Source organism: Ursus americanus, chromosome X, assembly GCF_024610735.1.
Source record: "Ursus americanus isolate L20-20 chromosome X, mUrsAme1.1.p, whole genome shotgun sequence".
Taxonomy (NCBI): Eukaryota; Metazoa; Chordata; class Mammalia; order Carnivora; family Ursidae; genus Ursus; species Ursus americanus.
The window spans coordinates 85,920,927-85,948,544 of NC_142164.1; the positions used below are offsets into that span (position 1 = coordinate 85,920,927).

At 45.2% G+C, this 27,618-nt stretch overlaps 1 protein-coding gene across 1 annotated transcript in view; it reads left to right on the forward strand.

Moving 5' to 3' along the window:
• The first annotated feature begins 251 nt into the window (after positions 1-251).
• Positions 252-27,618, forward strand: part of MAOB (monoamine oxidase B) — a 119,009-nt gene continuing 91,642 nt past the window's right edge. The window contains exon 1 of the mRNA XM_087860411.1: positions 252-403. Coding sequence (XP_087716537.1) covers positions 358-403 — 46 coding nt within the window. The 5' untranslated portion in view covers positions 252-357. The remainder of the gene's footprint in view (positions 404-27,618) is intronic.

A 27,618-nucleotide genomic window follows, 5' to 3' on the forward strand; every position in this document is an offset into this window, starting at 1 on the left:
CCAACGCGCCACCCTTCCAGACGCTCCCCCCCCCCCCCCCGCCAAGCTCGATAGCGAACTAAAACAAAGACTGTGCAGGAGGCCGAGGGCTGAGGCCACCCGGGAGGCCCACCCCCCGCCACCCCCCCGCCCCCAGTGCAGGCCCCAGGTGATCTCCCCGCCCCCGGCTCCCGCCCTCCCCAGGTCTGGGCGGCGGAGCTGCGGGCGGGGGCGGGGCTCGGCGGCGGGGCCCGGGGCGGGCGATATAGCGGCTGAGCGGCGGCGCTAGTGCGCGGGGGCAGCAGCGCGGCGGGCGGGGGCCGAGACCCAGACTGCCGAGCAGCGGGCACCGGGGAGGCCCGGAGCCGGGCGAGCGCCATGAGCCGCAAATGCGACGTGGTCGTGGTGGGGGGCGGCATCTCAGGTCAGTCGCGGCGGCGGCCCTCCTTCCTCCTCCGGCGCCCGGACAGGTGGCCGCCCGGAGGTCGGGGGGGGTGGCGCGGGCGGCGGACGGGACGGTCCAGGGCCGAGGGCCGTGGGGCGCCGGCTGGCCCCGGGGGGCCCCGAGACTCTCCGCGCCCTGGCGTGGATCTCGCGGGTCCCGGGCGCCGCGCACCGAGCCTCCCTCGCGGGCAGGATTCGGTGCGGTCCTGGACAGAAGCGGGGGGGGGGGGGGCTGAAAGTCAGTGGAAGGGCTGGAGCCAGGCTTTGAGCTTCTCCCTCCGAGGGCTGCCAGGCCTGCGCTTGGGGGAGTTTTCGAGGCGAGGAGAAAGGGGGTCGGCCGGCGAGAGGTTTCTATTCGGGGGTGACACCAAGGTCCGTCACTTTTTCCAAGCAAAGGTCAGTCCTTTGCTCCAACCTGACCCGGACACTGTGCGCCCTTGCTGGAAGCCGGCGCGCACCACGACGTGTTACAGTTCTGGTAGCGGGAAAACAACCTTGAATAGCTCCTGCTTCTGAAAGCAGGGGTTGGACCCTGGGGAGATCGATTGTCAAAAACCGTCCTGAGTCTGCCTCTTTTGTGTTTCTGTGATTGTTACGGGTGTCCCTGGGGCAGCCGAGCTGGGCCTTTTGGGCAAATAGCTCTTCTTCTCTCACCACCCCCGCTTCCTTAGAGCAGGGTGGACAATCTGGGTGAACAAGACCAACGGGGCTGGAATGGAGAAACTTGACTCTCTGGCCTAGCCTATATGGGCAGGGTTGGGGACAGAGACCACCCTCTCAGGCACAGGGACGCAACAGGGCACAAAGACAGAAGCCAGAGGGAGGGATGGGGGTCAGTGGGGAAACTCACCCTCTGAGGAGGGCAGACCATGTGGGATGGGGTTAGTGGGACTAAGCAATGCTCCCAGAACAGCCTCAAGACCCCTGGGGATGCTTTGGCCCAAATCCCAGGGTCTCCTGGTGCCTGCGAAGTAATTAGGACACCTCCCCAAACCATGGATGTGTTGGCCAACGCCTGCCCTGACCAGGTCTCAGGAGCAGCGTTGGTCCTTGCTCCCCGGGAGTAGGCAGGATAGAGGTGCCCTGACTCTGCTGTACCTGGTGAGTAAACCAAGGCCTTGGATGTTGGGTACTGATCCTGGTCCTGTGCTGCTCCCGCCGCTCTAGCCCTCCTCACCTCTGGGTCAGATCTCAGGCTACCCCCTCTGTCTGTGGGGCCCTCCTGAGCTCATTCATGCCACGCTGTCTGTCGGTGCGGCAGGTACACGGATGCATAGACACAACGGCGTGCTTAGGTGGGTCAAGGCTATATGGATTCTGTTTCCTTTCAGTATTTTCGACATCTTTTCTCCGATCGGAACTTGGACTTTAAAGCATATCTACATAGGTGCTTTAGAAAATATTGCTCAGTGCCTCTCGACGCTGCCTTGCCTGGCATCCCATCTTACAGAAGCTGAAGGTTCTCTTGCCAGGCCCCCAAAGTCTTGTTTTTGCCCCAAGTCTAATGGATTCAGATTTCTCTATCTCCCCCCCCCCTTATTTTGCCCTTTCTGATTCATAATGCAGACCTTCAAGATCTCTCAGATTAGTCATGCTGGACTCACTCAGGAAGGGTAGACAAGGGTTTGGCTATTTTTACAAGCAGTGGTGAACCTCTGTATTCAGCCTCAAACTCTCAAAGAGGGAACAGGTGAAGAGATTTGCTTTTTCTCAAGAACGGTACACAGAATGGGCACCGTTCTCAACACCAAGAAAGCAGGGTTCCAAGACCTTAACTCAGTTGCTTTATCTGCTGCTTGAGGGCAACAACAATTGGTCAGAGCTAGATTACAGGCTCATCGCAAGAGTGGATCACCCTGCTTTTGCCCTGGAAGCTTTGTGCGTCCAGGAAGGGAGATGAGATACCCAAACAAAGACAATACAGTGTTGAAAGTGGTATGTCCCACAAGAGGAATCCCTTCATTAATTCATTGTTCATTCAAGCAGTGACCATTTACTTCCTGTTTCACATCCTATCCCCGAAGGGAATAAAAAGTGAATTATACAGGGATGTTGCCCCGGGGGCGTTCACAAGCTAATGTGGGAGACAGAGTCCTGTACAATGAATACTCATGACCTCGGATAAGATGCTTTAAATGGTGCCTGCGCAAAGTCCCAGGGAAGGTGATTGGAGAGAATGTCAAACTCTGCCTGAGAAAAATCTGGGCAGACTTCACAGAGGAGGTGACATTTGAAGCAGGTCTTAAAGGATGAATAGGAGTTCAGCAGGAGACTAGATGTAGAAAGCATTTGGAGCTAAGGAACAGCTGATATAAAATCACAAAGGTCAAAGAACACGGTAGCACGCTTAGGAAACCTCGAGAACTTCAGGGCGGAGAGTTGGGGGGCGGGGTCTGGTGGGATGAATTGTGGGGAGGCTTGTACATCATCCCCAACAGGTTTAGTTCTTTGTGTGGTCAATGAATGACTCCTGAGGATTTTTCATTCACAGAGTGACACGTGTCAAGTGACAGGGATATGGTGATGGTATTGGCAAGAAGAGGGACGTGAAGGGCGAAGAGAAGGTTTGGGAGAAGGTTGGAGCACAGAGAGTCAGAGGACACGGGGGAGAGATGTCTAGCAGATGGAAATGCAGGGAAGAAGTTGGGGTCACAGATATGGGCGGCGGCGAAATTTTAGCTGAAGCCACCGAAGCAAATGAAATGAACGAAACCAAGAAAGAGAAGAGAGGAAGCCCAGGACAGGCTGGAAGCGGCGTGTGGAGGGGAGAAAGGTGTGTCCGTCATTCTCTAGTTTGAGGAGGAAGCAGATGCTTGAAAGACACTTAGTCAACCTCACACCCTGGCTGAGATATCACCTCCCAGGACTGCCCTCCCGAATCCCCCAAGATTGGATTACATGCCTCTGTTTTAGCCTCCCCTGCCTCCTGGTTCTCTTCCAGGAGTTTGTGGTGGTTCACTTTCCCCTCCACTAGGGCTGTGAGCCCCTGGAACCCAGGGAGGTGACCTTTAACTTCACACGGACCAAGTAGCAATTGATGGGAGCGAGTAGCAATTGATGGGATCTGAAACTCACATCCGCCGACTACCAAACCCTTTTGCATTTCCCGCAAAATCACACGAAGGGAGGGCGGGAGAAGGGGTCAAATCGGAATTCTAGAATTAGTAGGTGACCGCCACAATGGTGTACATTTAGGAGGGCCTGAATTTGAGTCTGGCTTTTAAGATGTGTTAATTATTAAACTTGGGACCTTCTGCTAGCTCTCTGAGAGTTTTTCAAGCCGTCAGCAAATTTTAATCGCTCCCTTTAGGATAAACACAGATGTATAGGACATACAGCTGGTTAATATACAACTTTCTTGTTTGATGTTTGCGACATTCCGGGGCGGTTGTGGAATAGCTTCTTAGGAAACGCGTGCGGCCTAGAAATGCAGACCTCCTGAAATCTCTTCCGCCTGAGGAACAGGTGATCTCTGGAGTTTTGACAGAGTAACAGCATTTCCCACATGGAGCTGGAGAGTGGCATATTGTTTCTTGTCTTGTGTCTCGGTTTCAGTGTTTGGGTGGGTGAAACCATGGAAACTATCTTTTGCACTTCTGGAATGGCTCTTGCTCAATCCTCAAAACAAAAGCTAAAAGAAAGGGAAATTCGAAGCACACAAGAGGACGTTTTTGCCAGGCTGGAGAGAAGAGGGTCAGTCATCAGAGGTTGGTGGGCACTGGGCTGAGCGCCTGCGACGGTCCGAGCCAGCCTGGCAGGTGATCTGTGTGGGCCAGGAGAGGGAGGCTGCTGCAGGCTGGTGGGCCCGGCCTGGGCAGGGGCTGTCAGAGACGGCCCACGAGGGATCATGAGGGACGCAATAGGCAGATGTGGTCTGTGTCTTCATGGCAAAACTTCATCTTCATCTTTGATGAAGAAAGCTGGAGGGCATCGCTGGGCTCCTAGAACGTACCTGAATGTTCTGAAAAATAATAATGATATCAAAGTGCTTGGAAATCTGTCAATCCCGGTCAAAGAGAGGCTGCAGAGAGAGCCAGTATGGCAATGTGAAAACAATGGATACTTAAGGTCAAACAGACTCATTATGGATCCCATTTCCTTCCCTTCCTTACTGCGTCACCATAAAAGTTTCATCACCCCCCCCCCTTCTGCAGCCTCATCTTCTACGCGAGACTCCTAATGCCTCTATCGGCATGAGGGGGTGGTTGCTAGGATTCGAGGGAATGTACCTGCTGGTCATTACAGCTTCAGCTTATGCCTTTTGGAAAATACATCCTTGTTTAGCGGCTAGGATTTTGCAGCCTGTGGGAGGAGAAGCAGGCATTTCTGCGCAATCACTTCCTCCTCTTCACCCACTAATCATTTTCCCTGCTGTGCGACATTTATAAGGTGGCAACAGGATGCGAGGGATAGAGGCCGGCATCAGTAGGGACCTGCTGGATTCCAGCCCCCTCCTAGCTCTCCCCATTCCTGTTCTCCCTCCCGCGTGGGGCTTCCAGAGCTCAGGCTCCCCTGGGGCTCTGAGACTCACTGTATTCATCAGCCCCAGATCGGGGTATCAGCAGCACCCCAACCCGGGTGCTCAGATTCTGACCAGGGCCTCATTCCAGCCGCCTGACTCCTGTCTTCCTTATAATCACAAGTGTATGAATAATACATGCAAATACTATTAATTCCTGCAACAGGATTAATTGCTTATTAATAATAAATAATAACAAAGAGTTAGCATTTCGGGTGCCGTCCACAATGCCGGGCAAGGTGTTAGGAGCTTGACTTTTCCCAGCAGCTCTGTGACGGTTAAGAACGCCAAAAGCCTTGTCCCTTCTGCCTGATTCTAGTACCTGGGGCACCTCGGTGGGAGGGGCCTGCCTGGCAGGCCACGTGGGCAGAGCCAGGGGGCCACGAGAGGCACGATTCCGAAAGCCTTCCGTAGCCTCCAGGTTCCAGGCTCGGCTTGGCCATTATCCGTGGCAGCAACTTCTTGGCTTCTGGCGGGGTGTTGAGGTCTAGGCCCCCCCTGTCCTACAGGGCAGTGAGAGAGCCTCAGGGAAGAGCCTGGCGTCTACCCTGGTTGCACCACGAATTAGCTGTGCCACCTTGAGAGACATCGGGAACCTTCCCGCGTCTTCGTTGTCTCACCCAGAAGGTGGGGATGAGCACGGCCTCCGCTTCGCAAAGTGGTGGAGAGGATGAAAAGAGAAAACGCACGCCAAGGGCTTGGCATCTGGCACGCACACAGTAGACACTGGCTATTAGCTCATCACACTGACAAATGGCCCACTGACCACAGATGGAGCTCCAGTGGCAGCGTGCCCTCTGGCTCCACTGTCAGACTTCGGGCCGAGGAAATGGTTAGTGGCGGGGTGTGCAGTTACACACACACACACACGCACGCACACAGTTTCGTGGACTGTGATCCCGTCCGGGGATGCTGCCTCCCAGCCCCGCTTGCTTGGCTTGTATGTGATTTACTCACACTGATGATATAAGAGAGCCAGCAGCACAGTTTGAAGAAAAAGCTTAAACTCTTAATTACTTCGAAAACATACGTAAGACAGAAATGCGTGAGAAATGCCGATGGCAGAACACGTTTCTAGAATGAACACGTCCCATGCATTCAGTGCCCAGCAGACGCTGATGTTCGGATCACCCCACTGTTGCTCAACTTGGTATTTGTTTCCTTGTTTGATTTCTTCTGCTGCCGGTGAAAATGTCCTTGCAGGAGCAAGCTAGTTCCAGTCTGTCAACCTTCGCCCGTTATCAGAGCAGGCCACTTCCCCTGCAACCCCAACTTGGAATGTGTTTCGACATCGTTCGTTCACACTCCCGTGGCTGCAAAGACACACACGTTGAGAGCATTTTAGTAATGCGGCCGATAACGTATGTCATCAAAAGTGGTTTTAAAACACTACAGCTTGTAACTGAAAATCAGCTGCGTTAGCGAGTCCTACATTTTTTTTTTTGGAAGATTTTATTTATTTATTTGACAGCGAGAGAGAGAACACAAGCAGGGAGAGCGGCAGGCAGAGGGAGAAGCAGGCTCCCCGCCGAGCAGGGAGTCCGATGCGGGGCTCAATCCCAGAACCCTGGGATCATGACTTGAGCCCAAGGTAGACGCTTCATCGACTGAGCGCCCCAGGCGCCCCTTTCATTTTTGACAGTAAATACACAGCTGGTCTCTCTGGTCCAATTTATCCTATGAACATGAAGAGATCATTTAGTTTTAACTTACTTCTCTAACATCTTGGACCGAAGTCGCACTTCCATGTTCCTTTGACACAGTAAAAGTTCGTAAAATGTTTCAGGCCAACTATTATTTCTCTAGATATCCATAATGACAACAAGTACGTTTTCACCAAAATCGAATATGTTAGTACATGTCTTTATTCCTGTCAAGATTCACACTATATACGCCTAGGCGCTTGACTGAGGAATATGGAATTAGAACTTTTACAGTTTGAATAACATTTAAAATTAGTGACCACTGGGGCGCCTGGGTGGTTCAGTCGATTAAGCATCTGACTCTTGATTTTGGCTCAGGTCATGATCTTGGGGTCGTGAGATCGAGCCCCTTGTTGAACTCAGTGCTCAGTGTGGAGCCTGCTTAAGATTCTCTCTCTCCCTCTCCCTCTGGCCAACACCTCCTCCCCCCACCCCGCTCGTGCTCTCTCTCTCTCTCTCAAAAAATTTTAAAAAAAGATTAGTGACTATTAAATTATTACAGATGACAAGACCACCGTATAATGGTAGATATCAGTCAGCACCTGGGACAAGTGAAATGTGTACCGTTGCAGGTGCCCTGTATCAGAACTACCACTAACCAGGTTCATCTTTGGATTTGATGACTATTTTACTGACAGTCCTGCCGGTTTTAATTTCACTGACTTGTTTAAGCATCCGTGAACCCTCATCTGACCATAGGCTGCTCAAAATCTGGGACTTCGTGTAGTTTATGTCCCCATCTCTGGTGTTTAGCAAGGAACCCTGCCCTCTCGAGCTCCCAGAAATGAAATCACATTGTTAGAATCCCTTGATCAGGAGCATGGATCCTCCCAGGCTTTGGACCCAGAGAAAGTATGCTCCACAGCTAGAAACCTATAGAAAAATGGAGCGAAACTTTCACCTTCTCAAGGAAGCAGGATAACCCAGAATTTAAACACAAGGACTCCGGGGGCCTAGAGTGTAGGTTCAGATCCTCCCTCTGTCCCTAACTCTGTACCTTGGATTCTTTACCTACTTCCCCAGCCTCCAGATCCTTGTTTATAAAGTGGAGTGATGGCCCTGGGACTAACCCCTGGAATGGTCAATGTTAACGGTACCATTTTTACAAGGCAACGGGCAGTATTTTTTTAAAGAAATTTTATTTATTTATTTTAGAGAGAGAGAGAACATGAGCAGAGGAGGAGAAGAGGGAGAGGGAAACAGTCTCTAGCAGACTCTGTGCTGAACGTAGAGCCCGACTCGGGGCTCGATCCCAGGACCCTGAGATCACTATCTGAGTTGAAATGAAGAGTCAGATGCTTAACCAAGTGAGCCATCCTGGCGTCCCAGTTAATGGGCAGTATTAACTGAGGGGATCCTGGACATGTACAAGATCAAATACTCTTCTAAGTCCCAAAATGAGTCAGATTGAGAGGCTGTGTTCAGAATGAGTGTTTTTTCCCCATAGCAGAATGCTTTGGAGATTTTTTAAAAGATTTTATTTTATTTGAGGGAGAATGCACACCTGTGTGCACGCATGAGAGAGAGAGAGAGAGCAGGAGCAGGGGAAGGGGGAGGAGCAGAGGGAGAAGCAGACTCCCTGCTGAGCAGGGAGCCTTATGCGGGGCTCGATCCCAAGACTGTGGGATCATGACTCGAGCCGAAGGCAGACGCTTAACCAACTGAGCCACCCAGGCACCCCCGAATGCTTTGGAGGTTTGCTCAGGTTAAACGTGCAGCATTGCCAATTTGGAAGAGCCTCAGGTTTGTTAAGGCTAGCTTTTTAGTAATGTCCCTGAATAAAAGTAGTTATTTCCCTTAAAAGAGGGGGCATTCATGGTATAAAATTCCTTTCTGATTAGGAACATCCAAATCCCATCAATTTCTTACAAGCTAAAAAAAAATGTTTGCTTTAATAGAATCATTGTTGACTGAAGATGGAAGCATTTGAATGAAGTTTCACCTCCTGGGGAGAACACCTGGTTTTCTGTCCCAGGAAAAGCAGACCAAGAAAGGCCGAAGGGCTAATCCCAGGCCTCATAGCCACTTCTTTCGAAAAAAATTACTGTCCTGGGGGATGAACTCCCCACTTTACGAGCAAGTCCAGTCAGCACAAGAACCTGACCGAATGGTGCTGGGTAGAAGGTAAAAATCACTAATATTTCATAAGCGCTGTTTCTACTTTCTACTTTCTCGTTCACAGAATGGATCCGTTTTCAGCTTCCTCAGTTAACTCAGTAAAACAAAGGTACTATAGAAAACCAAGTCCCAGGGGGCAACGTTTTTAAAAGCCAGCATGTGTTTATTTCCTGAAGGGAGGTACAGAAAGAGGTTAAGAACTCGGTCTTCAGGGGCGCCTGGGTGGCACAGCGGTTAAGCGTCTGCCTTCGGCTCAGGGCGTGATCCCGGTGTTCTGCGATCGAGCCCCACATCAGGCTCCTCCGCTGGGAGCCTGCTTCTTCCTCTCCCACTCCGCTGCTGTGTTCCCTCTCTCGCTGGCTGTCTCTATCTGTCAAATAAATAAATAAAATCTTTAAAAAAATAAAAAATAAAAAATAAAGAACTTGGTCTTCACTTAAAATACGGCCGGAGACACAGCAATAAGGAATGTTTAAAAATAATATGTAAGTTGCGTATAACACCCAGTGTTCTGCAACTAATGAATCGTTGAACACTACCTCAACTAATGATGTTGTACTGTATGTTGGCTAATTGAACATAATAATAAAAATAAGAATAAGAATAATATGTAAATGAGCTCCTTACTGTGGACCCCAAGGGCTAAGTTGGACAGAAGAAATCATTGAAGACCCAAGGGGTTGGAGAAGGCGTCTTTAAGGGAAAGGAATGTGAACAGGTGTCTTAAGAACAGTCAAGGTTTGTGTGGGTAGACAAGAAGAGAAACTTTTTAAAGGCCGGAGGAATAAAATAAATCATAGGGCCAAAGGCTCCAGTTAATAGCTAATATTTCTATTCATAGGAAGGTAGAAAGCCCAGCAAGGCAAAGGGAGGGGGGGGTGGGGAGATGTGAGTAATAAAGTTAGTAGAAGGAGGGCAGGATCAAACAGTGAACCATTGAAAAGCCAGGTGATGGGGAGCGTGCCTGGTTCAGTGGGTACAGCCTGCAACCCTCGATCTTGGGGTTGTGAGCTCGAGCCCCACATTGGGTGTACAGATTACTTAAAAATAAAATCTTAAGAAAAAAAGTCAAGTGAATAGATAGGTCTTTCTGTGGTTGGAAATAGGGAGCCATCGAAAATTTTTGCTATAAAGATAAGGTGGGCAGTTACGCGCCTTGACAGGTGGAAGAGGGTAACCGAGGAGCCAGAGAAGCCAAGAAATGGGTAGAAATTCTGGAACAGGTTGAGAGGTGACCAGCTGCTGATAATGAATTGGGTAATCCTGACTCTCAAGGCTAGTTGCAAGAGAAAGCGGGAGAGGGGAGGCAAGGACGGAAGAAGGTCTTCAAAGACACTTTGCTTTCTTCTGTTTTGCTGAGAGCCTACCCAGAAAGGAAGTATCACAAAATAGTAATTCGTGTTTTCCCTCTGAGGTTTTATAACTGGAATTGAAGGACGTGACTGTATTTAAATTTTTCCTCTTTTTTTTTTTTTAATTAAATCAAATATTTTTCTGGCCAAGGACTGTGACCCAGCTTACTCAATAGCAAACACACATCTTGGGCAGTCTCAAACACAAAGTGAATAGTTCATCCTATTTGTTATGTCAAAGTTGTCACTGAAACCTCCTGTTTTGTGAGAGAGAGGGCAAAATCAGAAAGCACCGTCAGGTAGGAATGACCTTTCAAAGGTTAGTAATGTTACCATAGTCCCTGCTTAATAGTATCTTAAGTGGCATGTTCTAGTAAATTCCACTTTATGTCAGAAGGGTAAGCTCTTGACCTGATGTTCGTCATCAGCTGTGTTTCTGTCTTTAATTGTGTCTTAAAAAAAAAAATTGTGTCTTTATAATTATGTCTTTAATTCCATCTTGCTTCTTTGGCTTGTTTTCCAGTTTTCTACATTAAAGCAATGAGCTCCTTGGAAAAGCTTTTGTTATTCAACAAGGCCCCTTTTTCAGATGATTTGGGATAAAGTAAAGAATTAATAAGCAGGGGCGCCTGGGTGGCACAGCGGTTAAGCGTCTGCCTTCGGCTCAGGGCGTGATCCCGGCGATCTGGGATCGAGCCCCACGTCAGGCTCCTCCGCTGGGAGCCTGCTTCTTCCTCTCCCACTCCCCCTGCTTGTGTTCCCTCTCTCGCTGGCTGTCTCTATCTCTGTCAAAGAAATAAATAAAATCTTTAAAAAAAAAGAATTAATAAGCAAATAATTTAATAACCAAAATTCCCTCAAAAAATTTTTAAGAAGAAAGGCTACTGATGTAAATGAAAGATGAAATCACAGGGGCGCCTGGGTGGTTCAGTTGGTTAAGCATCTGACTCTTGATTCCGGCTCAGGTCATGATCTTGGGGTCCTGAGATCAAGCCCCACTCAGCAGGGAGTCTGCTTGTCTCCCTCTCTTTCTGCCCCTCCCGCTGCTCGTGTGCTTTCTCGCTCTCTCTTAAATAAATAAATAAATCTTAAAAAAGGAAGATTCTATCCCTCCCTTCCTCTGCTCCTCCCCCCACCATTCAAGCATGCATGCACACTCCCTGTCTATCCCTAAAAAAAGAAAAAAGGAATCACCCAAAAAAAGAATAAAAGAAAGATGAAATCACATTTTTTTTTCTTGGTGATTTATAGTTTAGGAAGTTTCTTGGAGACACGGGAACATTTTTTAATAACACGGATTGTAGAAATAATACATATGTATTATGAAAGTCTGTAAATTGCAGAAAAGGACAAAAAGAAAATGAAAATCATCCATAATTGATCCCCACCAAAAAACACCACTGTTACTAATGCCGCCTATCTATTTTTATTTTTTTTATTTATTTTTTTGCACATCACCTATTGGCTCTATTGCTCCTTTCTTGGTAACTTTCTATTTCTTCATAGGATTGTATTTATTTAAGCAACGTCCTATTGACAAAGATCTGTATTTCCAAGCTTCTGCTATTTTAAACAATGCTATTATGAACATCCTTATACTAAACCATTGTGCATAATTCTGATTATTTCTTTAGGAAATTTCTAGAAATAAATGTTGGGAATCCTTTGAAGGCCTTTAATAGTTAGTCATTTCCAAGAGAATTTGACCCGTTCACTTTGGGGTGGAATTGTAATAATGGGCTTCTTAGTTACTTCAACAGGCAACCAACATTCCCCCCCCCCCCACTCTGGCACAATACAGAGAAAGCCACGGTCCTTTGCCAGTTTGTAGTTGTCATTTAATGAAGCTGTAGGGACTAAAAAGTACAAATGTCTGCGGCTTTGTAAAATTTCAGTAGTGGCCAATAAATTTTGCCGACTGCAACTGGTTTTTGCAATGAGTGCTTGATGCCCCCCATTATTATATTTTTTTATAGTACTTCTCAATTTTTTGGACTCCATTTATCCCGTGCGTCTAAAAGTTTGACATCACTAATTAGATAATTCTGTTGTGTTCCAGTGCAGAAAAGAAAATAGCCCTGTAACAAATCGTTTTCTATGATTAATTATTTTTACCCATCTAGATAAAACATGGGTATAGCCTTTGTCCACGGTCTATTGTAACAGAAGATCATACAGCTGTTTCATGTTTTACATTGTAATTTCCTCTCTAGCTTGCATTCCAATCTGCACCAGATTTTAGTTTACTTGGGAGTCCTGTAAGATTCAGTTGACTGTTCAGAATAGCCCTTTCAGGTTACACCAGTTAGTCAAAATCAAACAGCCCTTGCTAAGCACTAATGATAAGCACAGATAAGTTGTACATGTAATGAGCTCCTCATTTTATCAAATGTGTTTTCCCATCCTGTTGTTTCTACAGGGCAGAAAAAGAAGTCAAGTTTGCTCATTCCTTGATGAATTCGTTCGTTCAGTAAATGCTTAGCGAGTGCCCTATTGACCAAGCATTGGGCTGGCGTGGGAATAGACAGATGGGTAATACATGCTTCCATCTTTGAGGGGTACACCAAGCAGAGGGAGACACATACAGCTCCACACAGGTGAATGTTCAGAGGGGTGGTGGGTGCTGAGAAGGAAACATTCGTCTGGTTCATAGAGAGGAGAGGAGGATGAGAGCGTCACCTCAGGACCTCGAAGAACCTGAAGGAACATTTAATGAGAGGGTTCATTGGAGAGTTAATTGGCCAATTCAAATACTTTTCCTCAAAATCTAGCTCTAACTGTTTGAAATTTAAGTCTGCGCTCTAATATACACAGGCCATTGAAATTTCAGTTTCGCTCTTCTTACTGTAGGCCCTAAAAAGGCAGCATGGTGGATGCCATCAGGCTGCCCAACCCCCTTCAGGGCAGTTATTCCCCCACCTGCTGAGAGTGTTGGCTGCCTGGTGGTTCACTGTGGAGTCCCTCTCTGGAAATTGCCCTTGACTGAGGGGAGCCGACTCACCCAAGAGCATACCCCTTCCTTTGGGGGCACCCTGAGACAGATACCGGAATTTCGAGGCCTGGCCCCCTTGCCTCACTTCAGGACAACTCCGACGGGCCCTCTCAGCTCTGGAGCTCCCTGTGGGATTGACTGAGGCCTCTGTCGTGACTGCATCTCAGTTCAACTCCTCCCTCAGACCAGTCTTGCATCCCTTACTTCTCGACACCTGGTGAACCCTGATGAAGCTCCTACGTGCAAATCTGCCTCAGAGGCTCCTGGCCCTGGACGCTAATCTAGACCGTAGTTGAATAGTATTTTTGTTCTCTACATCACAAGACGTTCTAACCACGAAGTTTGCGTCAGTTGGAGGCAGAGGCCCAGGGAGAGTGCTGAGAGCCTCATCAGTTCTGGATCTTTCAGGTGCCCTGAGCCTCCAGAACAGAGTAGAGGGTGGGGGCTGACCTTTACACTGACCCAAACAAGCTCCAGGGAATCTAATTCTCTTACCACTCTGTGGGCTGATGTAGAGCTGAGATTCATACCATCTTATCTGGAATTGCTACAAATATAGATCTCTTCCTTTATTGGAAATGTTTGTGGGAGTGTAGCCAAGGGATAAATTATGGAACAAAACCCATAATCTGTGAAGACTAGACACAGAAGGTCATGGCCTGTCCATCTATCCCAGGCTACCATTTTGGGTCCAGCTCAGATTCTGGGTTCTTGGCAAAATAGTATGGTTGGTGCGCACCTCTGTTCTTCCCATAATCCTGCTACGATTTTATGCAGCTGCCTGTAGGGTTTCTCCCAGGGAACTGAAGATACTAAAAGTGATTGTAAACTTGGGCAATAGAATCCAAGATGGGCAAGGGAAAAAGTGAGGGAGCTGGTTGGTAGCGTTTGAGCGGAGAGGTTAACAGGTTGGGCGTCTTTGGTCAAAGGACATTCATAACAGAGGGATCTGACAGATGAACTAGAAAGATCGATCGTGATTGTGAAGGAGTGTTTTGTAGAGTTTTGACAGGTAACCTTTTGACCGTACTTCTTGGAAATGACCACTGATAACATTTAAATGAGTTACAACATTTTTGAATTGTCACGTCCAAAGTTACGATCTTCTGTGCAATTGAACAGATGATTTAAGAGGAGAAAGAGAGAGAGAGAACCTTACAGAGCTAGACTATTAGTATTATGATGACATTAACACTTGGAGGATTCTGTTCTCTGATTGAAAAAGACAAAGCACGTTACTTACGGAAATATCTGTAAAAGGAAATTGGAGGCTAGTTTCTAATCCTGTGATGTGGCCCCTTAATATTTGCTATCTACCCCAAATCTTGGCTGGTTAGCACGCCGATCTCTTTCCGTCTGCTTGCTGTTAGTCTTTCATTTAGAAAACATGAAGTGAGTGCCTTCTACGTGCTAGATGCCACGAGTGAACATCAAGAAACCGTTCCAGCTTAACACACGGACACACGCATGCGAGAAATGAGGTGAAATTACATTTCCTGTGCCTATATTTGTTGTTGGCTTGGGCGTACCAAAAAAAATGTACTTTTTAAATAAAGGAAGCCTCTGTGTACCTTTATACAGCTCACCTTTGGGCCAAGTCAGAATGGATGCCGAGATGACCCTGGTTTTGGTTTCCGGGTGCTGTGTCATCTACAAGTTGTTTTTCAAGCTTACTCATAGGTGGTATGATCTTTCTGGCCTTCCGAGGGGTGAAAAGATCATACATGCCTTTTATTTCATCGGAAATTGGGCTGCATGCAGGAGTGGTCAGAGTCTGAAAGGAAATCACATGGTCCTAGTTGATAAAAGACCGAACATCCAAAATACACTGCCTGTGATCTGCTTTTCTCCCCTTGTTCCTTTCTCTCTGGTATCGTGGAGAATGTGTCCAAGGGGAAAATGAGTTTTCTGTAGATAAATCAGTCTGCGGGTCCGCAATATTGAGCTGCCAGCAGACAGGTCTGAGAAATGAAAAAAAAGTACAAAGAGGTTAAGACGACTCTAAGGTGGTGGCGGGGATGGGGGGCAAAAACATTTTGTGTGCAGAGGAAAAATCATTTGGGACTTAGGCTTGTTTTATTCCTGGGTTTTAGTTGGCGAACAAAAACTACGAAAAGCTGGTGAAAATGACAAAACATTTTTTTCTCCTCCTGTGTCCTTTTAAAGGTACGTTTCAGGAAACCTGTCTTTTAAATCTAGTTCCCTGCCCTCTGGATGAATTCTTTTGAAAGGAATTTGTGGGTTTCAAGATTGCTGGAGAATAAGTTTAAAACCAATATTTAAAATTAAAAGCATTGGCGGATTTAAGTTTCCAGGGAAGATATATATGTATGTGGGCTAAGATGTTTGAATCCTTTTTCTTTTTTTTTTTTTAAGATTTTATTTATTTATTTGACAGAGATAGAGACAGCCAGCGAGAGAGGGAACACAAGCAGAGGGAGTGGGAGAGGAAGAAGCAGGCTCATGGCAGAGGAGCCTGATGTGGGACTCGATCCCAGAACGCCGGGATCACGCCCTGAGCCGAAGGCAGACGCCTAACCGCTATGCCACCCAGGCGCCCCGAATCCCTTTTCTTTGAAAACAGGGCTTGAAAAAAAAAATGTGAGCGCTTAGAATTTAAACCCATCCTCAGACCGTGCGTTCTATATACAGACTCTTGGCATCAGGTTTTTTTTTTTTTAAGATTTTATTTATTTATTTGACAGAGAGAGTGGGAGAGTACAAGCAGGGGGAGCAGTAGAAGGAGAGGGAGAAGCAGGCTTCCCACTGAGCAGGGAGCCCCGCATGCAGGGAGTCCCATGCAGGGCTCGATCCCAGGACCCTGGGATCTTGACCTGGGCCGAAGGCAGATGCTTAACCATCTGAGCCACCCAGGTGTCCCATTGGCATCAGTTTTTAATACTTTTCAGATACAGTGAAGACTTCAGCGATGATGAGAAGGGACATCTGCAAATAATTTGCCAAGTGAGAACTTACTCAATCTCTCTGCTAAAATAATTGCAGCTATGGGTGAAGAACAAGCAAAAAATACATATGCAGAGTGTAGTAATAATATCTGCCTGGTATTTCTCAGGGACCTTGGTTGCATGTAATTCTCATACACATGAGAAAGGCAATATTAGATTTTTCTATCTCAACAAATCCATGCTTCCTATAAGGTGATATGTACAGTATATCGATCCGTGTAATTTTACATTAAGTGGAAAGTCAGAAAGAGATGAGGAACAGAAACACAAGTTGAGAGCTTCTATTTCTCTCACACTGTTATTTGTCTGACTGAATATTGTTTGCTGTATCTTTGGCATCTGAGCTTTGTGGTACAGAGTGATATGGGGTATTTGGTCCCTATAAACTCTTATTCAACTAATAGTGTTTTCCATAATAGTTCCTACAATCGAAGGAAAGATTTTCCAGCTTCTCGTGCTATGTATTAACTGGACATTTGAAGACATCACTTCTTTTTTTTTTAAGATTTTATTTATTTATTTGAGAGAGAGAGAGAACAAGCACGAAGAGGTGGAGCAGCAGAGAGAGAGGGAGAAGCAGACTCCCCACCGAGCAGGGAGCCCCCATGCGGGGCTCCATCCCAGGACCCTGAGATCATGACCTGAGCCAAAGGCAGAGGCTTCACAGACTGAACCACCTAGGTGCCCCGGCGTCACATCTTTTTATCCCCTCCATTCCAAGGTCCTGCTTCCCTCCCACCTGTCTGGCTGCTCCTTCAGTCTCCTTGATCCGCTCCCACTTGCTTCGCCTCCAGTGTTCCCTGTTTTGGGAAACAGAACCACCTTCAGACCAGTTTTTGAGACAAGCCCCTTGCCTTTTGTGACAGACGCTGTGCGGATCTCCCCATCGCCCCTCAGCGCCCATTCCCATATACAGGGACCTAGGACTTCTTTTTTTTTTTTTTTTAAGATTTTATTTATTTATTCGACAGAGATAGAGACAGCCAGCGAGAGAGGGAACACAAGCAGGGGGAGTGGGAGAGAAAGAAGCAGGCTCATAGCGGAAGAGCCTGATGTGGGGCTCGATCCCATAACGCCGGGATCACGCCCTGAGCCGAAGGCAGACGCTTAACCACTGTGCCGCCCAGGCGCCCCAAGGGACCTAGGACTTCTGACTGCTGCAGTCTTTCCCTGGGGCCTTCCTCTGGCCACTGGAGCCCCCCCCACCCCCAGCTCCCACCCAGGACAGGCCAGCAGTGTTCTGGGGGTAATGCCCCCAGGAACAGCCTAGGACTGACACGCTAACGAACCTAGATTCCTCACCTGTCCGTTGGAACCACAGAGGCATGTTCTACGGGGTCTCCCAGAGCCCCCCTCCAGTGGGATGGAGCCCCAGTTGCCCACAGTGGCAGCCTGCTCCATAGTACATACGACACCCCTATTGCCTACGTTCCCTTCCTTGTCTCACCTCTCCGGAGCCTGCAGGGCTTCTTGAGATCGCTTCCCAAATAAACTAGTGGCACCAACTCCGCCGTTTCAGGGTCTACCTTTGGATACTAGCTACTAGCTATTTTCTTCTCTTCTCCCCCTTATTACTTCTAAAGCCCTGGCAGTTCCAGTTTCAAAATGTAGCCCAGACCGGTCCGCCTGACCGTCTCCCCACCCCCTCCTGGTCTGGCGCTCCTCACGTGGACCATTGTTTGTTCCCCGAGTCTGCTCATTTCCCATCCTGACATTCGTTCCAGTCCTCTCTGCTCCGCTGGTTTTTTTTTTTTCCTTTTTTATCGTGATAAAATCTAGACGACATAAAATGCACCGTTTGAACCATTCTTAAGGGTACAATTCAGCCGCATTAAGGAGACCCACACTGCCAAGCAACCATCACTACCATCCATCCCCAGAATTTTGTCATCATCCTTAACTGACGTCCTGTCCCCATTGAACGTGGATTCCCCTTTCCTTGCTCTTCTCGGCCCCTGGCAACCCCCATTCTGCTTTCTGCACCCCTCCCCCCGAATTTGACTACTTGGGGAACTTCATATGAATAGAATCATATGGTATTTGTCCTTTTATGTCTGGCTTATTTCACTTAGCATCAGGTCTTCAGGGCATATGGACCCAATCCATTCTTACACTAAAGGAAGAATAATTTGGTTTTAATGTGGAAAAAATTCAACTTTTGATATTTTTAAGCCACAAAGACTGTTCATTGCCGGAAGCGAAGCAAATGAAGTCATTCAAAGACAAAGCTAATTATCCTTTGGCCTTGACCCCATCCTAACCCTCCTGAGGTGACCCCTATTAATAGCTTGGCATATATCCTTCCAGACTGTTCTCCCAGCAGGGCAGTCTTTATAAAATATAAGTCTCATGAGGTTACTCCTCCTCTTCAGACCCTTAGTGGCTTCCATTAACCCCAGGATTAAGTCCAGAATGATGACTGTGGCCCAGACGCATTGGAGGCCTGACCCCTGCCTACGTCAGAAACGTCACCGGCCACCAGTCTCTTGGCTCTGCAGCCACACCAGCCCACAGTCAAGTCCTCGAATAATCCGCCTCAGGCTCTGGCCTTTGTACTTGATCTTCTCCACATGGAATCTCTTTCCGGCTCTTCTCCACCCCACCTGCCGCTTTGCTGACGCTTGACCATCTTTCAGAACTTACTTTAAAATTCATTTTTGGGGCTGCCTGGGTGGCTCAGTCAGTTAAGCGTCTGCCTTTGGTTCAGGTCATGATCTTAGGGTCCTGAGATCGAGCCCCATGTCGGGCTCTCTGCTCAGCAGGGAGTCTGCTTCTCCCTCTGCCCCTTGCCCCCAACCCCCGCTCGGGCGCACTCTCTCTCTCTCTGCACACTCTCTCTCTCTCAAAAAAACAAAATGTTAAAAAACACCTCATTTTTTTAGATCTCTGTATCAGACAGCCTTGTGCAAACTACACTGTACTCCCCAGTTCTACTCTCCCATGGCTTCTGGTTTTACTCCTTTTCTGTCCTCCTGGCTATAAGCCCCAGGAGGGCAGGCACTCTGTCTTCCACACCACTTAGGTTGGTGCCTCTGCCTCACGGATTCACAGTCAATATTAATTTGCTTATTGACTCTTTCCTTAAGAACTACACAAACAACTTTGGTTTTAAATTGCATTTGTCCATTTCTGTGTTGCCCCCCCTTCGGAATTACTTTCATACCGTTTTTATGATGGGTACCTATTCAACCCATCATGAAATTATTAAACCACCTAGTTACAGGAAATTATCTCTTTGGTGAAGGGAGTGTCTTCACTTGCCCTGAGTTTTCTTGTCCCATTTTTGACATCCGGGTCCTCAGCACTTATCTGATGGCAGCCATGTCTCGAGTCTACCATGCTTCAGACCACAGTCCCTTATCTGTGCTGCCCAAATGCCCAGAACTCTGAAAATTGAAACTGTTTTCTAGAGCTTTCAGCAAAACCTGACCTGAACTGATGTGTCATGTTTGCTATTAGTCATATGTTTGACTGCAGACATAATCAGGTGATTTCAAGGCTGTTGTCCCAGCTGTCACTAAGGCTGTCCCATAATATATGCCTCTGTACTGGGTTGTCCTTCTAAGATCTGAAAATAATTGAAGTTCTGAAATGCTTTTGGTTCCAAGGGTTTCAGATCAGGGAAGCCTTTTAAAATAGAAAGTAGAAGGGTGGCATACATTGAAAAATAGAATACCGAAAATGAGCCGGTCATATACTGTTACGCTCACCATGAAGTTTTTGTTTGCTGGTTGGCAATTTGTTGCTAATGCGTGTGGCTCATTGTTCTCAGAAAAGACCTGACTATTCTCACCGAACTTTCAGCAAAAAGTTAATACCTAGGAGTCCCAATAAAGTTTCCCAATTTTAAGTTTGTGATACTTTTATGGAAGCATTTCCATGGCGTCTGCTTTTCTGTTCCGCTGAGCAAGGCCATCATGTAAACTGAACCCCAGGGGCGCCTGAGTACCTCAGTCGGTTAAGCGTCTGCCTTCGGCTCAGGTTGTGATCTCAGAGTCCTGGGATCGAGTCCTGCATCGACCTCCTTGCTGGGCAGGGAGTCGTCTTCTCCTTCTCCCTCTGCCCCTCCCCCACTCATGCTCGTGCGCTCTCTCTCTCTCTCTCTCAAAGAAATAAAATCTTTAAAAAAAAAACACCTGAACTGCAGAGGAAAAACTCTCCCTACTTAAGATGGGCCACAGCTATTATGGCAATTTAGGGAAAAATCAGCATTATTTGTGAACACAAGTCAACAAGATCTAAGTTCTAAAGCCATCTGTCTATGTTGGCTAAACATAACCACAGAAATTTTCTTTTAGTGACTTGGACCAGTTATCTTTGCAGAACTTTCTAGTGGGGCAAGATATGAATATCAGTTGAGAAGGGAAGAAAGAGTAATGTGTATCGTGGCTTGGGTTCCCCTAGAAGCCGACCCTGAGACAGAATGTGAGTGCAAGTCATGTGTTTGGGAAGTGATCCCTGCAAACACCAGCAGAAGTCGGGAAAGGGTGGCTTTTAAGCCTGTTTCCCCTGTGGGTGACCAGAGCTCAATCCTGCCGGGAACCTTGGAGAGACAGTTGTAGGCTACTCTGCAGGTATCCCCACTGAGGTGTGAGTCAGCTGGGGCTCTTAACGGGCTAGGGGGCGCCTGTGGCCAGAAACATACCTGGGGCGGAGTCAGTCACTGGCTCAAGTAGGAGCGGATGAGGAGGGTACGTGGGTGGGGCATCCATGACACCTGCCGCAACATCTTTGATTAAAGCCTCAAAATAACTTTAAAAAGTAATGATAATAATAATGATAATCTTGTTGGGTTCCGAAGTTTCATCTTAAAATTTTTTTGTTCACTTTTTAATTTGAATCCCGGGAGAGTTAACATACGGTGTTCTTTCTATTAGTTTCAGGTGAACAAGAGAGGGATTCATCAATTCCATACATCACCCAGTGCTCGTCAGGACAAGTGCGCTTCTTAATCCCCATCCCCTATGTCACCCATCCCCCCACCCACCTCCCCTCTGGTAACCATCAGCGTGTTCTCTATAATTAGGAGTCTTGGTTTCTCTCTCTCTCTCTCTCTCTCGCTATTCCTTTGTTCATTTGTTTTGTTAAATTCCACATATGAGTGAAATTATATGATCTTTGTCTTTCTCTGACTTATTTCACTTAGTATTATACTCTCTAGCTTCATCCATGTCATTGCAAATGGCAAGATTTCATTCTTTCTATGGCTGAATAATATTCCATTATATATATATATATATATATATATATATATATATATATATATATATATATATATTTCTATCTCACATCTTCTTTACCCATTCATCTATCGATGGACACCTGGGCTGCTTCCATAATTTGGTCTCTGTAAATGATGTTGTAGTAAACATGGGGGTGCATGTATCCCTTTGAATTAGTGTTTTTGTATTTTGGGGGTAGATATCCAGTGGTGCAATTACCAGATTGTAGGGTAGCTCTATTTTTAACTTTCTGAGGAACCTCCATACTGTTTTCCAGAGTGACTACACCAGTTTACATTCCCACCAAAAGGGCAAGAGGGTTCCTTTTTCTCCACATTCCCACCAACATTTGTTTTTTCTTGTGTTTTTGATTTTAGCCATTCTGACAGGTGTGACGTGATATCTCATTGTGGTTTTGATTTGCATTTCCCTGATTGGAAGTGATGAGGAACATCTTCTCATGTGTCTGTTGGCCATCCAGATGTCTTCTTTGGAAAAATGTCTGCCCATGTCTTCTGCCCATTTTTGAATTGGATTATTTGGTTTTTGGGTGTTGAATTGTATCAGTTCTTTATAGATTTTGGATACTAGCCCATTATCGGATCTGTCCATTGCAAATATCTTCTCCCACTCAGTAGGTTGCCTTTTAGTTTTGTTGATTGTTTCCTTCTCTGTGCAGAAGCTTAGTATGATGAAGTCCCAATAGTTTATTTTTGCTTTTGTTTCCCTTGACCCAGGAGACATAATTAGAAAAATGTGGCTACAGCCAATGTCAGAGAAGTTACTGCGTGTATTCTCTTCTAGGATTTTTATGGTTTCAGGTCTCACATTTAGGTCTTTAATTGAGTTTATTTTTGTGTGTGGTTTAGGAAAGTGGCCAAGTTTCATTCTTTTCCATGTTGTTGTCCAGTTTTCCCAACACCATTTGTTCATTTGTTGAAGAGACTGTCTTCTCCCCATTGTATATTCTTTCTTCCTTTGTTGAAGATTAATTGACCATATAATTGTGGGTTTGCTTCTGGGCTCTCTATCCTGTTCCATTTATCAATCTATGTATCTATTTTTGTGCCAGTACTGTACTGTTTGATTACTACAGCTTTGTAATATAACTTGAAATCTGGAACTGTGATACCTCCAGCTTTGTTTTTATTTTTTCAAGAGTGTTTTGGCTATTTGGGGTCTTTTGTGATTCCATATACATTTCAGGATTATTTGTTCTAGCTCTGTGAAAAATGCTTTTGGTATTTTGATAGGGATTACATTAAATGTGTAGATTGCTTTGGGTAATATGGACATTCTAACAATATTTGTTCTTCCAATCCATGAGCATGGGATATCTTTCCATTTGTTTGCGTCATCTTCAGTTTCTTTCATCTGTGTTTTGTAGCTTTCAAAGTACAGTTCCTTCACCTCTTTGGTTAAGTTTATTTTTAGATATTTTATTATTTTTGGTGCAATTGTAAATGGGATTGCTTTCTTAATTTCTCTTTCTGTTGCTTCATTATTAATATATCATTTTAAATTTTTTTAAATAACAGCTGTATTGAGATATACTATTTGTGTATACACACACACCCACACACACACATCTATAACTCACATACCATACAATTCATTCATTTAAATTATACAATTTAATGGTTTTTAACATATTCACAGGGTTGTGTAATCATAACTCCAATGCAACTTTTGAACATTTTGGTCTCCCTGAAAGAAAACTCCACACCCATTAGCAGTCATTCACTATTTCCCAAAGCCATACCACCACCATCAAAATGCCCCTACTCCAACCCCTGACTACTACTAATATACTTTCTGTCTCTAGGTATTTGCCTGTTCTGGACATTTCATATAAATGGAATTTTACCATACATGACCTTTTGTGTCTGGCTTTTTTTCAATCAGCATATTTTCTTTCTTTTTTCAATATCTTATTTTTTCTAAATTCAATTAACTAACATATGGTGTACTTTAATTTCAGATGTAGAGTTCAGTTATTCATCAGTTGCATGTAACACCCAGGGCTCATTATATCACATGCCCTCCTTAATGCCCATCACCCAGTTACCCCATCCCCCCGCCCACCTCCCCTCCAGCAACCCTCAGTTTGTTTTCCAAGTTAAGAGTCTCTTATGGTTTGTCTCCCTCTCTGATGACTTCCCATTCAGTTTTCCCTCCCTTCCCCTATTGTCCTCTGCACTATTCCTTATATTCCACATATGAGTGAAACCATCTGATCATTGTCTTTCTCTGATTGACTTATTTCATTTGGCGTAACTAACACCCTCTTGTTCCATCCACATCTTTGCAAATGGTAAGATTTCATCCTTTTTTGGTGGCTAGTAATATTCCAGTGTGTGTGCGTGTGTGTGTGTGTGTGTGCATGTGTCTTTGCGTGCTCACCACTTCTTCTTTATCCTTTCATCTCAATCAGCATAATGTTTTCAAGGTTCATCCATGTTGTAGCAGTCGTCAGTATTTCATTCCTTTTTATGGCAAAATAATATTCCATCATATGGATAGAGCACATTTTGTTTATCTGTTCATTAGTTGATGGGCATTTGGGTTGTTTCCACTTTTGAGCTATTGTGAATTATGCTACTATGAACATTCGTGTACAAGTTTTCGTGTGGTCGTATGTTTTCATTTCTCTTGGGTATGTGCCTAGGAGTGGAACTGATTGGGTTATATGGTAGCTCTGTATTTAACCTTTTGAGAATCACCTTAAAATTTTAAAATGTGATCTTTTGTGATTTTTTTCTGGATACCGCATAGCGTGGGTACTCCTAGAAAGTAGTTATTTTGTATTGCCTTCTGGAAAGAGGAGAAGTTGACTGCAGTAATCAAGGAGACTGGAAGGAGACAGGAGGGACCTCTAGTTGTAGTAAAAGGACGGGGTAAAGGTGCCTGACCTGACCAGCTGAGCTGCCTGTTTTTCCCACATGCTTTTCCCAGATGGTTGGGACTGGAACAGATCCTTTGGACAAAATGCCCCAACATTCACATGAAAACTTCTACCAAAGAAAATACTTATGTGTATATTTAAGTATATACATTATATATATACACATTATATACATATGTGATTATATATATATATATAATGTGTATATTTACTTGAAAATATGTGTGTGTGCATTTAGGTGTTACATTTAATGTATAGGAAGTATTTTCCTTTCTGCAGCTTTCCCATGAATTTTGGGGCATTTTAGGTGGCCCATGAGCCTGGAGTTATAGATCGTGATGCCAAATTCAATCCCTTAATTGGTGAACAATAATTACATTGTATTCATCAATTTAGAAAGCACAATATAAATAATGTTATTAAGTTCCAAATTTCGGGGCGCCTGGGTGGCACAGCGGTTAAGCGTCTGCCTTCGGCTCAGGGCGTGATCCCGGCATTCTGGGTTCAAGCCCCACATCAGGCTCCTCCGCTATGAGCCTGCTTCTTCCTCTCCCACTCCCCCTGCTTGTGTTCCCTCTCTCGCTGGCTGTCTCTATCTCTGTTAAATAAATAAATAAAATCTTTAAAAAAAAAAATTCCAAATTTCACAGGGCAATCTAATAAGGATATATTGGTGGTGTTGAAAGAAAAAGCAATTAAGGGAAACAGCTCCCAAGTTTTGAGAAAATAATGCGCATCCTTCTCTACCTTCCCCAATCCGATCATTAAGTTGTAATCGAAGTAAATTTCATAAAGTATCATGTAGTTGACCTTATTTTTATTTGGTTTGATATACAGTTGACCATTGCAAGAGCACTTTTATCAATGTGCTTGCATAGAATTTTTTTTCTGAAATCCGGAGGGTTAGAGTGGCAATAGGAAGGAAGATAGACTGTGATTTATAGAAAGTTTATGCAATTATGTGACTCTGCTTTATTTTAGATCTCTAAAAAGTTTAAATTTATAACAAAAGTCAATCATTTATAACACGAATCCTGGAAATAGTCTGGTAAATAAAACTACTTACATGAGCTCATGACTAAATAAATTATTTTTTACACTAATTCTGGATGAATTATCTTTATAATTTCATTTTGAAGTCCTACCACCCCAAACAACCACTCTTGGGGCGCCTGGGTGGCTCACTTGGTTGAATGTCTGACTCTTGATTTCAGCTCAGGTCTTGATCTCAGGGTCATGAGTTTGAGCCCCACATTGGGCTCCATACTGGGCATTGAACCTACGTAAACAAAACAACCACTCCTAGTAGTTGGGTATATTTTCTCCCAGCCTTTTGTGTGCATTTGTTTTCTCTGAGTGTGTGTGTGTGCACGCACACCTCTATTACACACTTATATTGATGGTCATATTACAGACACAGGTTTATATCTTTCACCTGCTATTAAAACATAAGCATCTTTCACAATAGTGCAGTCTTTCTGAACATAATTTAATTACTATCAAATAGGTGTGCCATAGCTTACTTAACCAATACCAGATTATTGGACATTCTGTATTACATGTGTGCTATTATAAATGACACGACACTGAAGATCTTGAGGAATCATCATTTTTCCATATGTGGTAATATTTCTTAGAGTTGAATCATAGAGTAATCGTTTCTGATTTAAAGAAAGGGGCGGTTTCAGGTTTTTGACAGATATTGCCAAATTATTTTTCTCAGCTGTTTAACCAATGATTATTTCAGCCAGACTTGTTCCATCACGTTGTTGGTGGCATTTAATATCATCTTTTTTTTCAATCTTGCTCAAATTGAGAGCAAAATTGGTATTTCTGTTTCTCACACTGAGAGCTGAAAATGGTTGTTTTTCATTGTTAATTACTAGCCAAGTTGAACATTCTTCTTAGGTCTGTTATTCAATTATATTTTCTGGGAGGGCTACTTTTAGTTCAATTTTTTTAAAGATTGTATTTATTTATTTACTTATATGACAGAGAGAGAGAGCGCGCAAGAGAGAGCACAGGCAGGGGGAGCAGCAGAGGGAGAGGGAGAAGCTGAGCAGGGAGCCTGATTCGGGGCTTGAGCCCAGGACCCCGGGGTCGTGATCTGAGCCAAAGGCAGACACTTAAAACTGACTGAGCCACCCAGGCGCCCCAGTTCAATCTTTTTCTTGACTTGTGGTTACAATATGGGGTGGAATCCACTCTTCTTTTTGAATGAGCTGGTATTTCTATTTCTGCTTCTGAACTGATAGGCAACTAATATTAGAAACATTTTCACCAAGACGTTGAAATGCTCCGTTGGGAGGACCATGATGCCCTTCTAATGCATGTGAGCCTCTCAACCACTTTTAGTGCACAGATCTCCCACCCGGGGTATGGCCATTAGCCACACGGTGGGTGATTCTGATACTGTAATTAAAATGGCCTAATACAATAAGGAAACTTCCTTGAACATGTTTTCCTTGTGGTTTTATTCTATGTAAACTTTGTATTGTGATTCGACACCTTTTACAAAACTCCGGGGGAGCTCAGCGGTTTCAAAACTCACCTGTACTAAGGTGACATCCAAATCTCTGTACACTTTTGGCCACGTCAACATATGGGAAAATAAATAAATATTGGCTTTGTGTTTGGATTTGTTAGGAGAGACAGAAGGGATTGGGGAGGTATGGGATACAGATGGACGATGCAGAGCTAAGGATGAACGTGGAGACCGTCACAAAGATATATACAGAGGAAAGGAGCCCTAGAAGTAAAGAGTAGCGGAATCAAACAGAAATCCAGAGGGACAAAGGGGCAGAGAAGAACATGACATGGCAACATAACTTTCCGGATTTATAATGCTGTTACTAAAGGCTTTTATTTTATTTTATTTTATTTTGTTTTTAAGACTTTATTTATTTATTTGAGAGAGAGAGAGAGAGAGAGAGAGACAGAGCAAAAGAGCATGATCGGGGAGGAGAGGGGGAAACAGGCTCCCTGCTGAGCAGAGAGCCCAATGTGGGGCTCGATCTCAGGACTCCAGGATCATGACCTGAGCCGAAGGCAGATGCTTAACCGACTGAGTCACCCAGACGCCCCTACCACAGGCTTGTAAAGATATTTTTTGCTGCTGTGAGTATAGGTGGTGACATTGGCATTCTCAGTTCCATTTGCTCCTTTGTTTAAGAGGTATTTGTCCGGGATTACAGGATCCCCAGGTCCAGATGACAACTGCTTTCCCCAGATAAAATTGGCCTCTTCCATTAGAGGTGATTTCACCTTTCAACTTGTAATGCTGACTGATAGCACAATTTGGGGCTAAGCTTGAGTACAGAGAGTTTGTTTAACGTACAGAAACATACACACACACACGCACGCACACACACACACACAAATATTTCAGCTACAGCATAATATTAAAACTGATTTAATA